The following is a 15,381-nucleotide window of genomic DNA, read 5'->3' as shown; positions in this document are numbered from 1 at the left end:
CAAACACACACACACACACACACACAGACACACACACACACATACACACAAACACAGACACACACACACACACACAAACACAGACACACACACACATACTGGTATTTATTACTTAGTGGGGCCACCTGTCAAAAAAGGTGCTATATGGGAACCACTGTTTCCAGAGGTGCTACAGGTCTGAAAAAAATCAGGCTTGTTTGTTTAAAATTATCAAACTGACTGGTCACCTCAAATTAGTGATACACTCGCAAAAAGTTTCCTGACCTGAATTTACAGCCACATTTGGGGACCAGCAAAATAAGCCAAGATATTGTGATGAGTGGGGACCTCATTTACATAAACACGCCTACTATGATAAAAAACAACACACACGGGGACCTCATACATGATGGGGACCAATCTCATTAGCATAAGGATACACACACACACAGTCAAGATTTTGGGAGAGGTGGGGACAAATCTGAAATTTGAAGCAAATCTATTGATAAGCCTAGAAAAATAGGACAGATCATGGACACCCACTGCAGACCCTCACGATCATTGTGCTTGTGCAGCCACACGTACAATAATGTGCTTGAAATGTTCCGTTTGTGTGTTTTTTATCATTATAGGTATCGTATGCAGGTTCAGATGTGTTTGCCAACTCTAGAGCTGCCCCTAAAGTGGCGATATTTATATTTTACTCTGCCATTGTAAATAGCCTACTTCTCGTGGCATGTTCCCCCTGTACACAATAAAAATGCTGTGTCTTCGGGGCGCTGTTGCATGGCTGGTTCTCTCAGTAGCGACTCGCTATGGCTGTGCTGTATGGCTATGCTAGGTGAACGATTCCCCTATTACAAGTTAATTTTCCATCAAATTGACTTCATAAATTTTATATTAAGGTGAAAATCTTGCATAGTTCTACACAAAATACATAAGATGGGCACACATTTTCTTGAAGTTAACTTTTACTTCTGCCTTTCATTTACTACGAACTTGAGAATGCAGCGTAATGATCCTCATTATCATCCGATTTCAAAAGTTGTGTAGGTGTGTAGTGCATTTATGTGCATGGTTGTGGGGGAGGGAGAGTGGACGTAAATCCACTAGTTGTTCTCCTCATTGCAATCCTGGCAAACACACAAAATGTCATGACTTGGGACAAACTAAAACTTTGAAATAAATGCTAAGCAAATGTGAACTGGGGCCTGTATCCATTGAAAACATGATGGAGACCTGGATTTCATCCCTATGATGATACAAATAGTTCAGGTTGGAGTTCCCACTTGACGATACAAACACACACACACACAGGTATTTATCTCTTTCCATATATATATATATATATGATGCACCATATACATATATGTGTGACAAGCCTCAACTTACCTCCTACTGTAAGAGAGGTGAGAAGTGGACAGATCATAGACACCCATTGCAGACCTCCACCATCATCATTCTTGTGTGGCCACATGTATGATAATGTGCTTCAGACTTCTTGTATGTGTTATTCATTAAGATTTACTATACTTCATACCCTAAACAGTATTACAACACTGTAATAAACTCGCTTTGACTTCACTCAACTTCTGCCTTTTATTCACTCCAAACTAATTACAGTAATGTCAGGAATTAGTTTTCTTTTGAGGTAAACAATTACTTCTGCCCTACACACAGACACACTCAACTTCAATAGGACAATGCATAGCAAGCTGAGGTAGAATAAAACATCCGTTGTGAAGACCATACGAAGGAACTTAAAAAGGCACGGAATACACTTAGCTACTGCAAAACACTTAAAAGTTAAGGCAAAATAAAACATTACTTGTGGGGACCAACTGAAAAAGTCTTACACACACAAAGTTGTGGGGACCAACTAAAGAAATCTGAAGTGGTTCTACACACACTTCACTTCAATAAAAGTGAACAATCAAAGTGAGGTAGAATAAAACATTAGTTGTGGGTACCAACTAATAGATTTAAAAAATCCCTGGCATACACTCAGCTTCAATAGGTAAGACACAAGCTGATGTTAAACAAAATATCAGTGTGGGAACCAAGTAAAAGCAAAGATTACATATACAGTACCCTCCCAAATTATTGGCACCTCTGCTAAAGTTGACTAAAAAGAGGAATGTAAAATCATCTTTTGTAAATTGATCTTAATGCCTGAAGTAAAAAAATGAGGAAATATCCAACCTTTGAGGACACAAGTTTTCTTTGTGAATGAATAATGCATCATAAATAAATGTTCTTCCTTAAAATACAGGGGTCTTAATTGACACCCCTATGTTTAATTCCCATAGACGCAGGCAGATTTTTAGGCCAGTTACTGTGCCTAGAAGAAGTATTCAGCCCCATGCTAAAGTTTACTAAAAAGAGGAATAAAAAAAATCTTCTTTTGGACATGCATCTTAATGCCTTAATTAAAGAAAATGAGGAAAAATCCATCCTTTGAGAACACCTATTTTCTTTGTGAATGAATAATGTATCGGAAATAAATAAATGTTCTTCATTAAAATACAGGGTGCATAAATATTCATACCCCTATGTTAAACGTATGTTGAATTCCCATAGAGGTAGGCAGATTTTTATTTTTAAAGACCAGTTATTTAATGGATCCAGGATACTATGCATCCTGATAAAGTCCCCTCGGCCTTTGGAATTAAAATAGCCCCACATCACATGCCATTCACCATATCTAGAGATTAGCATAATGTATATTTCAGTTAGCCTATTAGCTGGTTTGATTTGAGCATCAAACCAGCTAATAGGCTAACTGAAACACACCATGCCAATCTCTAAGTATGGTGAAGGGTATGTGATGTGGGACTATTTTAAATCCATAGGCCAAGGGAACTTTATCAGGATGCATAGTATCCTGGATCCATTAAATAACTGGCCTTTAAAAATAAAAATCTGCCTGCCTCTATGGGAATTCAACATAGGTTTAAGGGTATGAATACTTATGCACCCTGTATTTTAATGAAGAACATTTATTTATTTACGATACATTATTCATTTACAAAGAAAATTGGTGTCCTTAAAGGTTGGATTTTACCTCATTTTTGTAATTAAGGCATTAAGATCCATTTCCAAAAGATGATTTTTTTTATTCCTCTTTTTAGTCAACTTAAGCATGGGGCTGAATACTTTTTCTAGGCACTGTATTTCATGGATCCGGGATACTATGCATCCTGATAAAGTCCCCTTGGCCTTTGGAGTTAAAATAGCCCCACATCACATATCCTTCACCATACCTAGAGATTGGCATGGTGTTATTCAGTTAGCCTGTTAGCTGGTTTGATGCTTATTGAGCTCAATGCAAATTAAACCAGCTAATAGGCTAACTGAAATAAAACCATGCCAATCTCTAGGTATGGTGAAGGGTATGTGATGTGGGGCTATTTTAACTCCAAAGGCCAAGGGGACTTTATCAGGATGCATAGTATCCTGGACCCATGAAATAACTGGCCTTTCAAAATAAAAATCTGCCTGCCTTTATTTGAATTTAACATTGGGGTGCCAATACTTATGACCCCTGTATTTTAAGGAAGAACATTTATTTATTTGATACATTATTCATTCACAAAGAACATTGGTGTCCTTAAAGGTTGGATATTTCATATTTTTTTTTACTTATGGCATTAAGATAAATGTCCAAAAGATAATTTTATATTCCCCTTTTTAGTCAACTTTAGCAGAGATGCAAATAATTCTAGAGGGTACTGTATTGTAAGACAAAAGGGAATAAATAATATGTTATAAACTGTACCCATAGCTAATGTTACTTAGGCTAGCTACATAGTTATAACAGACACACAAGCAGCCTCTCATGAGATGCCTAGAATGGCTTCTCTCTGCATTACATTTTCTCTCTACTATTATTCACTCCAAACTAATTACAGGTAATTCAGGAATTACAGTTTTCTTTTGAGGGAAACAATTCGGTTGTACACAAAAAATTTGATAGCCTGCCAGTTTCTGTTTTTTAAAGCTGTGGGCTCTGCTTCTAAGCATCTAACACAGTCTAGTTTCCCTGGGACACGTAAAGATTTAAGAAAAGTACTCAAGTGCTTTTCTATTGCTTCCACTTCCTTCGTTTCCCATTTCCTCTTTGGAACAAAGTGAGCTGTCGAGAGAGGGAGAAAGAGAGAGATAAACAAAACTTGATTCCAAAAAGTCATATTAAAGGTTCTCTAAGCATGGTAGGGTCACATTGCTTCCGTTGATGTTTGAAGTAGAGGTTTTGGCAAAATGGCAGCGAGGTTTCTTTTCATTAAACTCGGTGTACACAAACAATCAAGTTTGCTCTAGTTCACGTGTAGAGACCCTGGTGATACTTCAAACAAGGTTTCATGTTGTGTCAAGCCTTCTTAGCGTATTAAAAATAGCGATTTTGATGCGATCATAGAAGGATGGGGCAACACGTCGACGTAAATCGATGACGTTGACGCAAAAAATACATCGACGCAAAATATGAGCGTCGATTCGTCAAGCATAACGTGTGCTGCTAAATATTTTTAATTTTACACCTTCAGGGTTTTCCATACGTTGACTAATCTGTGGCTGGGCACCACAAAATCAAAACCGGCCACCACACATTGATAGAACACATTGTTCTATGTTGTAGGCCTACTATTTTAAAGATAAGATAAATTAATTTAATTGAGCTGCACTTTTTACTCACACAGCCTTTCCTCGCCCTGCCCGCTCTCTCTCGTAACGAGCCCGCTGCTCCTCTGCATGTGCATTTAACAAAATATTCACGATTGTTGAAGGATTGTTGTTGCCACATAGAAGCACTGCATAGAACAGTGGGCTAAATTGCTATTAAATCCGCTTAGCATCGTTACCATGCTGCGCAAATTTGTCAAAACTACTGCATTAAAAGTTAAAGTAAACTCTATACTCTGCTAAGGTCATATCACAACATAGGAGACTAAACTAAGTTAAGTTACAGTATGCAATCAAGCAGTATCTCAAAGCTAACATTAGAATACTGTTTGGATGTCAAGTTTAGCATGCTTACTTGCAGCTGCTTGTATTCGTTACTCATGCAGGGCTCATTTTATTGACTCAGAATGTTTGCAAAATCCCGATGTAAAAGGAAAAGTGTTTTCAAAGACTCAAAAGTGCTTGTCCAAAGGAGAAGTAGGCCCTACGAACCGTTATTTGAACTGACTACGTTATGAATTGCATCCACACATCAGCAGCCTTTTAACTGTGTTAATGTTAATTGCAAGGATTCCCACACGAACGTCTTAAAATGACAGGCACTCAATTAATTGACATACACTACTGAACTTTATTGAATGCTACCTCTGACTAAGAATGCATTACTTTGCACTTGTATAGGCGTAGTCTTATTTTGGAATCTTAAGAGCAATAAACAAATATTGCAATGTTAAATTCATGTTTTTTCATTCAGATATGTAAATAAACATGTATAAGTTACTATTATAGTGAATTAATGGGGAGATAATCGATAATCGAATCGAAATCGAATCAGACTGAAAAAATGAATCGTTAGATTAATTGATGCATCGAAAAAATAATCGCTAGATTAATTGTTTAAAAAATAATCGTTTATCCCAGCCCTAGATCATAGTAGTGTCCCTAGCACTACCATTAAAAAGGCCATTTGACCCGAAAACGGCAATACGGTCTTTCTTAACAGGTTGCATTTTGCCAAGTTATCCTTTGAACTCATATTTAGATACAAAAAGGACAGACAACATATGAAATGTTGAAAAGGACAAATTGGACTATTCCATGGAAAATACATGTTAATTTTGATTTTTATACCACCAACATATTTAAAAAAAAAAGTGGGGACGGGGGTATCAAAATGCTGGAGAAGTTGTGTAGTGATAAAGAAAACAAAAGGAGGAATGTTTCACAACTAATTAAAAGGTCACTGGCAACATGGGGGGGCGCTGTGGCGCAACAGGCTACAGCGCTCATACCATGTATGGGTCCATGTGCCCACCAGTGGTCCTGAATCAGACCCAGGTCTGATTTTTTTCAATGCGGCTGTAGTGTGAACAACCAAGGCGGATTTGATGCGACTTGATACGTCATTATACATCACTTGTCACAATTATGTGCAGGCAGGAGATAGCTCATGGCCAACTGTCAACAACTGTCCGTTGTAGTCGAACGGGTAGCCTACAAGAGGCAGGCAAATTTCCAAAATTAAAACAAGAAACAAATTAAGTGGACATCGGAGGAGCTTCCCGAGATGGCGATGTCTTCGTCAAACGAAGAATATCATGTCTGACGCATTTCTCCACGACAAGTAGCCTAGGCTAAACTTCATCTGCATCACTAACTTATGCTAAATATGTTACGTTGGTTAGAGAGGTATTTGTTGTTTTCACCGTTTCAGTGATGTGTAGCTGGGTCATGGTTGGAGAAACGTTAAAGCATCTGCAGGTCAACTAACGTTAGCTAAGTCTGCATTACATCTGGCAACCCAGAAGATGCTCACGTCTGGTAGTCTTGAGAACGTTCACCAGTGTTTGGATTTTGGCATACAGAACGTTCAGTAACAATCCTACAAATCGCTCCTCTAATTTCTACCAGGATCCTTAGACAATTGCCATGAAAGTTTGTTTTGGACAAGAACAAGTTGTACATGGTGCAATAAAGATTTCCACTCTTCAAGAACAGACATCTAATTTTTACATCTATTCAATTAATTTCTTTTCCTTCCATACCTTTTGGACGTGAAGCGTGTCGTGGCTGCTCTGTAAAAAAAAAGCAAAAAGCAAACATACATTACCACTGAGCTCATGGCTTTCTGAGGCACATTTAGAAGAAGTAACTGTATTACAATCACCATACCAACAAATTATGCATATTTTCAATTACAAAAGGGATAAAATACTGCATCAGTACACACTTATGACCACACAATGACTATTACAATACTCCATCTGGGCTAGAACTAAACTACATACAACCCTCTGTCAGTTCTTGGGTGAGTGATTGGCTGCAGCACCTAAGTAGTGCAAGGCCACTTATCATTTTCTTCACTGTATGATCAATTTGTTTAGACCAGGACAGTCTACTGTTGAGAGTATTGGAATTAGAACGTATGTCTTATGTTTGTTTCTAACCGGTTGTTAAGTACAACATTACGGGTCCAGCAGCTTTTTCGTAAAAAAAAACATTTACTACCGCAGCTAGCAGTCACCTCCATTTTAGTAAAAGCAAATTCACTTAACTTTAACAGCGTAATTACTATAGCTGTGCAGTCAGATGATACAATTAAGGGTAACGTCCAGGCTTCCCCAATAAATAGGATTTTTTTAGGTTGAGGCAACAAGTGAGTAGTAGGATGACAATTGCCTTAAAGGGATATTCCACTATTTGGGGAATTACACTCATTTTCCACCTCCCCTTGAGTTAAACAATTGATTTTTATCTTTCTCCGTTCACCCAGCCATTCTCGGAGTCTGGTGATACCACTTCAAGATCCAGCCTAGCATAGATCATTGAATCGGATTAGACCATTAGCATCTCGTCTGCTAGCATCAAGTTTAAAAGTGACTAAAATTTTCGGTAATATTCTCTCAAGTTAGAACGTGTAATAAGACCAACGGAAAATGAAATGTTGCGATTTTCTAGGGTGATTTGACATGGAACTATACTCTCATTCCAGCCTAATCAGCACAATGATATCATGCAGACAAATTAGTTAGTGACTGGATTATTACGCCTGAATGAGAGCATAGTTCCATGTCAAATCAGCCTAGAAAATCGCCACATTTCATTTTCCGTTGGTCTTATTACACTTTCTAACATCAAAAAGTAGAGAGGTTTTAAAAAGGAGAATTATCGGAAATCTTAGTCACTATTAAACGTAGCAGGCGAGATGCTAATGATTTAATCCGATTCAATGATCTATGCTAGGCTGGAGATGGCAATCATTAAAGCAATGAAACTATCAGCCTGATTGGGACCATGTTAAGTGGTGAGTCTCATACCAGCATTATAAACTTGTGGATAATTTAGCCTGTTTTCTACCAGGAGGCCCAGACAATTGCCATGAAAGTTTGATTGGGACAACAAAAAGTTATACATGGGGAAAGAAAGATTTCCATTCTTCAAGAACACATATTTCTCATTTTCACACTACTACACATTACTAATCAATTAATTTATTTTCCTTCCATACCTTTTGGACTTGAAGTGTGACGTGGCTGGTCTGTAAAACAAAAATGCAAACATACATTACCACTGAGTGAGCTCATGGCTTTCGGAGGCACATTTAGAAAAAATAAATTACAATCACCATACCAAACAAATTTCAAGACTGCAGCCAAGAACGCTACAGTAAGCAACAGCATACACAAAAGTTGTGGGGGCTCCTTTCATCATTATAGAGCAGGAATGGGCAACTTTGAGTATAATGAGGGCCACAAAATGTTCTTGTCAATGTCAGAGGGCCAAATGTGACCACCACTGGGATATCAGGAATCAGTATAGCCTATGGCTGTACGGTTTATTAAACCAACATGCATTAATTTAATATTTTCTATACTCAAATGCATTTTTAATGTTGCTTCTATTCACCAATGAACTTGAAATAAACTAAAAAATATTACACATTCACAATACACCTTTTTGCCACTGTAATGAGTAATAGCACTTGTAAAAAGGCTCCATGACTTTTCCCTGACAAAAATCCTGAATTTCCATGACCAATCAGGAAATTAAAAAATGGGTATTGAGACAACCACTCAAGCAAGTAGTAATGGAAAACGCTAATAACTCAATAAACATCAATGCTGCATGTATACAGTATTTGTATTAATGTATTTTGGCAAGTCAATTTTAAACTCCTACAACAAAATTCCCTGATATTCCACGACTTTGCCCGGCAAATATGAAGGTAACAAAGACGTGTCAAGACCACATAGAAGTGGTGTAGCTTCCCCCCCATAAATGGCCATATTATGTAATTAGACAAATCTATTTATTTTTGTTAAGCATACCAGATATGTCCCGTTACTTCATATGAAATAGGCCTACCTTTCTCCTTATAAAAGTTGACTTCTTTTTTATAATATATACTGTTTAAAAAAACTGGCCAGGTAGTATTGAGGTCTTTTAGCTCCGTTTTCTCTAACCATCTTTATAATTCGCTAGCTATTTTGATGACTAGGCGCAAGTCAGTGATCCAGAGCAAGTATAGCCGAAACAGATGATAGGATCCAGAACTGTCACTCACCTTTCCACGCTCACCCACTTTTCCTCTTTTTTCTGCTTCAATTTGTGCAAAACTATGGCCCGCATCACACTGTACTCGGCTCTATCGTCTGTTTTACTCAGTAATGGCGCTTGTCGCAATATTGCGACTTGGGCAGTTAGAGCAGAGCTCTACACTAACATTTTTTTTCAGGAGCACTTGTAAGCCCAAGTTAAAAAATTTAGGAGCACAGACAAAAATTTGGGCGCACAGTCAGTTCTGTACTTAACTTACACATAATCTAACGTTATACTGCAGCTAACAGTTAAACATGCCAGTGCACCAATTGCGAATATTAAGAATGACTGACAACATTTAGGCTACAGGAAGGATTTTAAAGATCAGTGCCTACTTTATTTTCAGTCTGTTCCATTTTCCTACATTTTGTTAATGTAAAATAATATAATACATTGCCATATTTGCATTTAGCCTGTATATCAAGTATCCTGCCAAATGTAGGCTAATTTATTTATTTGTGAATCCATCTATAGCTAATCCAAATATGCCCATGGTGACCTATCTGACTGCATACTGCCTAATACTACTACTAAAACAGTCCATTTTCTCTTCCACAAAACCCAACATAGGTTAATCAAGGATATATGTTTTATACCTTTAGTTTTTATTTGAAATATCTGCATGGAGTTTGTCAGTAGCGTTCTACCTTTGAATAAAATGGGAGTATTACGGGAGGCTACTTTTGTGCCGGTTTGCTACAGCTAGGCCTATATTTTGCATATTGCAGCCAATACGTCAACTGGGCTAAAAGGCATGTTAGGTTACCTTTCTTTCTCTCACAGCATTCTCAGAATCTCATCCTGTTCCTCCTACATCCAATGAATTCGGTGGATAGAAGAACTAATTTCTTCAATCTTTGCATCTTGGCTGGCTAGTCTACCTTTCCGCTTTTTCGGCGCGCTCTTGGATTTGATAGAAGCGACTAATAGCGAGTCACAACGCGAAACTGCTAACGTTGATGGGAGGTGTAGTTTTTATGCTGCATTCGCGACGTGATTCTATGGTTTGCACCAGTAATGTTTCTCGATGTTGCGGTGTATTTTGTAGACAAATATTGACATGGTTAGAAGTCATTCGCACCAGTGCGCCTAAATATTTTTTTGCACTCGCACGACATCATTTTACTCGCATGTGCGAGTGCAATGGGTGCACTGTAGAGCCCTGTAGAGGGTTAAAAGTTAAAAGCAATTATTAGTGTAATAGGCTACTTTAGTAAGCAAATAATTAAATTGAAGAGCCGTAAATTACAGTGTTCTGACAAGAACTTACCTTGACTTAACTTGAATGCAATAGTTACATTCAGATTTGCAGAGTGTGGTTATCAACCTAATCTGGATTTAAGAGCAATTCAGCCCGTCAACTTTAAATTATTCCACCGCGATATTTTTAAATTGATGAACATGCAGAGGAGGGCAAAGATCAGAGACAAAGAGTCAGCACGGCAGAGGCTGCAGTTGTGCATAGCAGCACGGGGGCAGGGCGGGCATATAAGATTACACATTATTTAAGTAGCACAGTGTACCTGTCAGGACCAGTGTCCTGTACTTTCAAACATATTTAGTGATATTTTCCTTTCCTACCTTTTGGAAATGACATGGGTCCCAGCTGTTCTGTATCTTGCAAGGATACATCAGGAAGTGACTCGACATCTACACAACAACAATAAACATGTAAAACATGAGCTTAGCTTGTGCTAAGCTTTCACAAGATACCTAGATCAAGAATATTCACTCTAACTACAGAGGAGTGTTGGAAATGTTGTGACTGAAACAGGTTAGGAGATGTGAGCATTGTAGCTGTAAAATGTGTGACCTTGGCCCTGAAACACATATTTGTCATTTCACATATTCAGTGATATTTTCCTTTCATACCTTTTAAATGTGACATGTGCTCCAGCTGTGGTGTATCTTCCAAGGACACATTGGAAAGCAAGCTGACATCTACACAATAACAATAAAAATGTAAAACATAAGATTTTCCTTGGACTTATTCCAAGCTTTCACAAGATACCTAGCTCAAGAATATTGACTAACAAACTACTGAGAAGAGGGTGTTGGAAATGTTGTGACTGAACAGGTGAGCTGTAAAATGTCCCACTATGGCCCTGAAAATATCACTATGTGTTTTCTTTCATACCTTTTGGAAATGACATGGGTCCCAGCTGTTCTGTATCTTGTAAGGATACATCGGCAAGTGACCCGACATCATCTACAGTACACAACAACAAAACACCAATCACGTAAAATATAAGATTTCCTTAAGCCTTGTGTTGCCAGCCTAATAAATAATAGAATTGGCGCAACCAATCAATTTTTCAGACAAGACCATGTAACAAGCTTTCAAAATAACAGGACTTTGTACATGGTACATGGATTTCAATGAGGTTTTATCACTGAATCCAGCATAGGCTACTTGCCAAAGACACTGGACTGGATTCCCTTCAATATTTTTTTCAAAGTTAGACTAAGCTATTTAAATATTTTTTTAGGCCTACTTTATATAATTTACTATGTGCATCTTGTCCCATATGCAGCACAGCAAATTAAAGTTAATCCACTATTTACATTTTGTATACCAGTTGTATCTAAACCAATCAAAGCTTGACTGAAACATTGTAAAACCATTGACTTGTTTTAAATTAAGAGGTCCTCCTGGCATGATCCTTCTGAAAACTGCTGGTTTCATCTCAAACATGCACGTATTATGAACGCATGTTTTTTTTATGTAGCCAGTCGCCGACATTGAAAAAATGTGCGGTTATATTTCACAACTTTTGCGAAGTAGGCTAGGCCTACTGGGAAACGCTGGCAAGAAAGCTGCTGACATATTACAGGTATTATAACTTAGACAGATATTTTCTTCCCTAGGCTAGGCCAGCAACACACGCTGGAAAGATCAACTTAACATGTACAGTATTTCCTCCTGACTGCGAAAACGTTTGTCTTCTTTTTATGTCAGTCCGTGGTTCCTTCATAAATTGCGCAGCAAATTATCAGGCGAGTGACAGAAGCACTGCACATAATTTGACCAGCAGTCTTCACGTCCATAGTTTGTGAAACGTTGATGTGTCTGAGCAAAGATTCTAGATGCCCAGCGCAACTCCAAAAAGGAGGACAAATGAGCGTCCGGTTTGAGGCTGCGCCGGACGCCAGATAGGGCTTTTAAAATCCATATGTCCGGCCTAAACGTATGGCCAACCTATCGCTAACTGGCTTACCAACTCTTTCTCCCGCTCACGTAGGCTACCTGCGTATCCCTGAGGCCTCTGCACGAAAACGTCAGGCATATTTGTTCATAGCCTACTGTATTAATACCGTTCACACCTTTAACCACACCCGTGAAAAACATCTTCACTCTGCAACCCCTACACTTCCTCCCGTAGCCTCATTATACAATTGCTTTTTAAATACACGAAACCTGATGGAGACATTTCACTCCCTCTCTTGCACTCGCTCACTCGCTGGCGGTCCCATACGCAAATGTAATACCTCCGTTTCGAAAATTCAAGACATCCCAGACAATTTAAGACTTTTTTAGGCCTTAAAAACCGAAAGTTGTATTTAAGACTTTTTAAGGATCCGCAGGAACCCTGGGTTGTATATGTAAGGGATAATGGACGACATTCCACTGCTTATTCCACTGTTGCCACTTGCGTTGTGTTCATTTACTGTTATAATGGAAAAGTTTTAATCTCTAAAACTATGGTTTGTAGAACTACTTCTTTCCGCCACAAAGCACAAACTGCCGTTACTAGTTCTAAATGGATGGTTGCTATGGCCAAAGGCCCGTCGTTAGTTCCATCTCTCCCGTGGTCAGGCAGGCATATCTTAGCGATATTTCAAAGCTAAGGTTCATCAGAATCCTATTTTACTTAGCCTACATGTCATCCAACTAGCTAAAATCCAAGTCCATCATATGCTACAATGTTACTATGTTCTGAACATCTGTATTTTACAGCTTGGATACAACATGACAGTTCATTTAAACTTAACGAGTTTGCCAAATTAATATACAAGTGTAATACGGCCAACAGATTGGATCTACTTCATAGGTGTGCAAATAACATACGGTTAATACATGTTCTAAATTACGCAGGACAATGGGGAAGTCAACCAAGCAGTGGAATAAATGTATGTATGTACCTGCTGGTTGTACACCAATGTCCTCATGCTCTTCTTCTTCCATTCCCTCATCTAGCAGCTGAACTTGCTCTGCAAAATTAAACTTGATATCAGGAAATCATGAATGGGAGAGCATTCTTGTCTAAACAATATATGCATGCTAAAGTACTGTATTACACATACCGTGAGGTTGTATTTCGATTTCATCGAGATTTTTTCCCTTGAATTCCATTAGTCGGCCTTGTTCAATCGACATCAGCACCTTACTGATTTTTGCGAGTTGCAACGTTCCCTCTGGCAGTCTATAATATTCTCTGTGCACAACGAGGTCATGTCCTAGGAAATTAGCCAACTGGTCCATTTCTGTTTCGGTCATATTAAGTACTGTAGACAGAGTGGCCACATGTTTTCTTAACTTAGTGGATTTCAAAGCATCAGGATTCTTAGCACCACATTTTTGGGCAAAGGTGCGAAGGCAGTCTGATCCTCTGTAATGAAATATTGAGCCGGGTCTGGCAAAGAAGTATGGGTTGCCCTTCTGTATGCCACACTTCTCTCTTGTGTTGACAAGCAAATCCAATGAGCTGACCATCTTTGGGGTCAGGAGTATGGGCACTTTGCGTCCACGTTTGCCTCTTGTCTCAATTCTAGAAAAATGCCGACAGAGCTATATCTTCGTGTGGATCAGATTTATTTCTTGACATGAAGGCTGACAAAGGCATAGAAGACACTTCGCCCTCTCTCCTTCTGTTGAAAAGTATAACACTTGCCAAACATGTCCGGGCTAAACATGACCATCTTACATCTGAGGGTTCTTCTGAAAGAAGTTTGTGATACTCGTCATTCTTGGAGTCCAAATACGAATGAAGTTTTTGGATATCCTCCGTAAAAGGAAGGATCAACGGAGTGTTCCATTTGGCCTCATGTAGATTCCTGAGAGCAGTCGAGGATATATAGTCACACCATCTGGTTTCATGTACCTTCTGGAAATCCACTGCTTGTGCAACCATCTCATCATTTCCACTCATTCTGCCGTTGCTTTCCATAAGTTTTGCAACCTTTTTAAGACTGTGGCCAAGCTTCAGTGCAAGGCCTTTGATTTTGTAAGTTTCAGTCTGACTATCGTATCCACAAGTCTCCTTTACTGCCTTCACCACTGTCTGGTACTTCTTCGCATCAATGAGGTCCTTCATATCTTTAACTGCAGTCATCTTCCGTGCGGTAATCAGTAGTCGCCCGACCTCACGCATCTTCTGCCTGATGTTTTCATATCGTTTGGGGTTTGAACCACTCTTATTCAAGTGTTGTTGTCCTAATTGCAAAATACTCTCATCATTTTTGACAGTGTGTGTTATTTCATCCTGTGACATAGTACTTAGCACTGTCCAAAGTTTTTCATTTAGGTGGGAAGGAATGGGCTCCATAAAAGCACACATTTTCTGGACCCGCGTCTTCCCAGGGGTTGTGCTTGAATTTTTGGGTTTCATTGGGCAAGTTTTGTGATGTCGCCATAAAATTTTTCTCATAAACAGTCCATGGCAAAACAAACAATGCAAAAAGTCAGAGCGTTGTGTCTTCATCGTAGGTCTTTTTCGTGGGACCAGTTCACCCCTGCCAGTCCTGATCACCTCGGCATTGTGTCTGTAGTTGCCCTCATTTCGAATTGACTGCAAAGAAACCCTCCTCGCTTTGGATCCCTTTGGGTGCATTAAAGCAGATGCTACCTCCCGTTCATTTGCATGAACTTGTTGAAGATGCCTCGCCATTTTGATGAATGGCTTAAAACAAAAGAGGCAAAATTGTCTTTTATTGTAAACTCTAGAGCCATCACTTTTTTTGAGAACTTCTGGAATTGTTATTGCCGATGTGGATGGCTGATCTTCGTCTGTTGGGTCCTTAGGATGATTGATCTTGGGAGACCTGGCTAGAAAATGAATGGCCCCACTTTTTTTTTTCTTTATGGGTGGCGGTATGATGACAGAAGAACCTTCTGAAGAACTG

The 15,381-nt window shown here is 38.8% G+C and overlaps 2 protein-coding genes across 2 annotated transcripts in view; one reads left to right on the top strand and one right to left on the bottom strand.

Annotated features, from left to right (window-relative positions):
* The window catches only part of LOC143136805 (uncharacterized), a 76,558-nt gene that overhangs the window by 3,890 nt on the left and 57,287 nt on the right, over positions 1 to 15,381 (top strand). The window lies entirely within an intron of this gene.
* Positions 3,786 to 14,042, bottom strand: LOC143122346 (uncharacterized). The gene is made up of 8 exons (XM_076283185.1): positions 13,564 to 14,042; positions 13,402 to 13,470; positions 11,396 to 11,467; positions 11,131 to 11,199; positions 10,840 to 10,908; positions 8,168 to 8,197; positions 6,705 to 6,734; positions 3,786 to 4,114 (listed from the first exon to the last, which is right to left on the bottom strand). Exons 1-8 carry the CDS (start codon positions 13,970 to 13,972, stop codon positions 3,903 to 3,905), a joined length of 960 nt encoding a protein of 319 aa, XP_076139300.1. The 5' UTR covers positions 13,973 to 14,042; the 3' UTR covers positions 3,786 to 3,902.

The sequence above is a fragment of the Alosa pseudoharengus genome, unplaced genomic scaffold (assembly GCF_046254945.1).
Source record: "Alosa pseudoharengus isolate Yale_2024_CS ecotype anadromous, Long Island Sound unplaced genomic scaffold, YU_APseudo_1.1 YU_APseudo_1.1_scf_1, whole genome shotgun sequence".
In the NCBI taxonomy this organism is placed as follows: domain Eukaryota; kingdom Metazoa; phylum Chordata; class Actinopteri; order Clupeiformes; family Clupeidae; genus Alosa; species Alosa pseudoharengus.
This window is presented reverse-complemented; position numbering and strand designations above follow the sequence as displayed.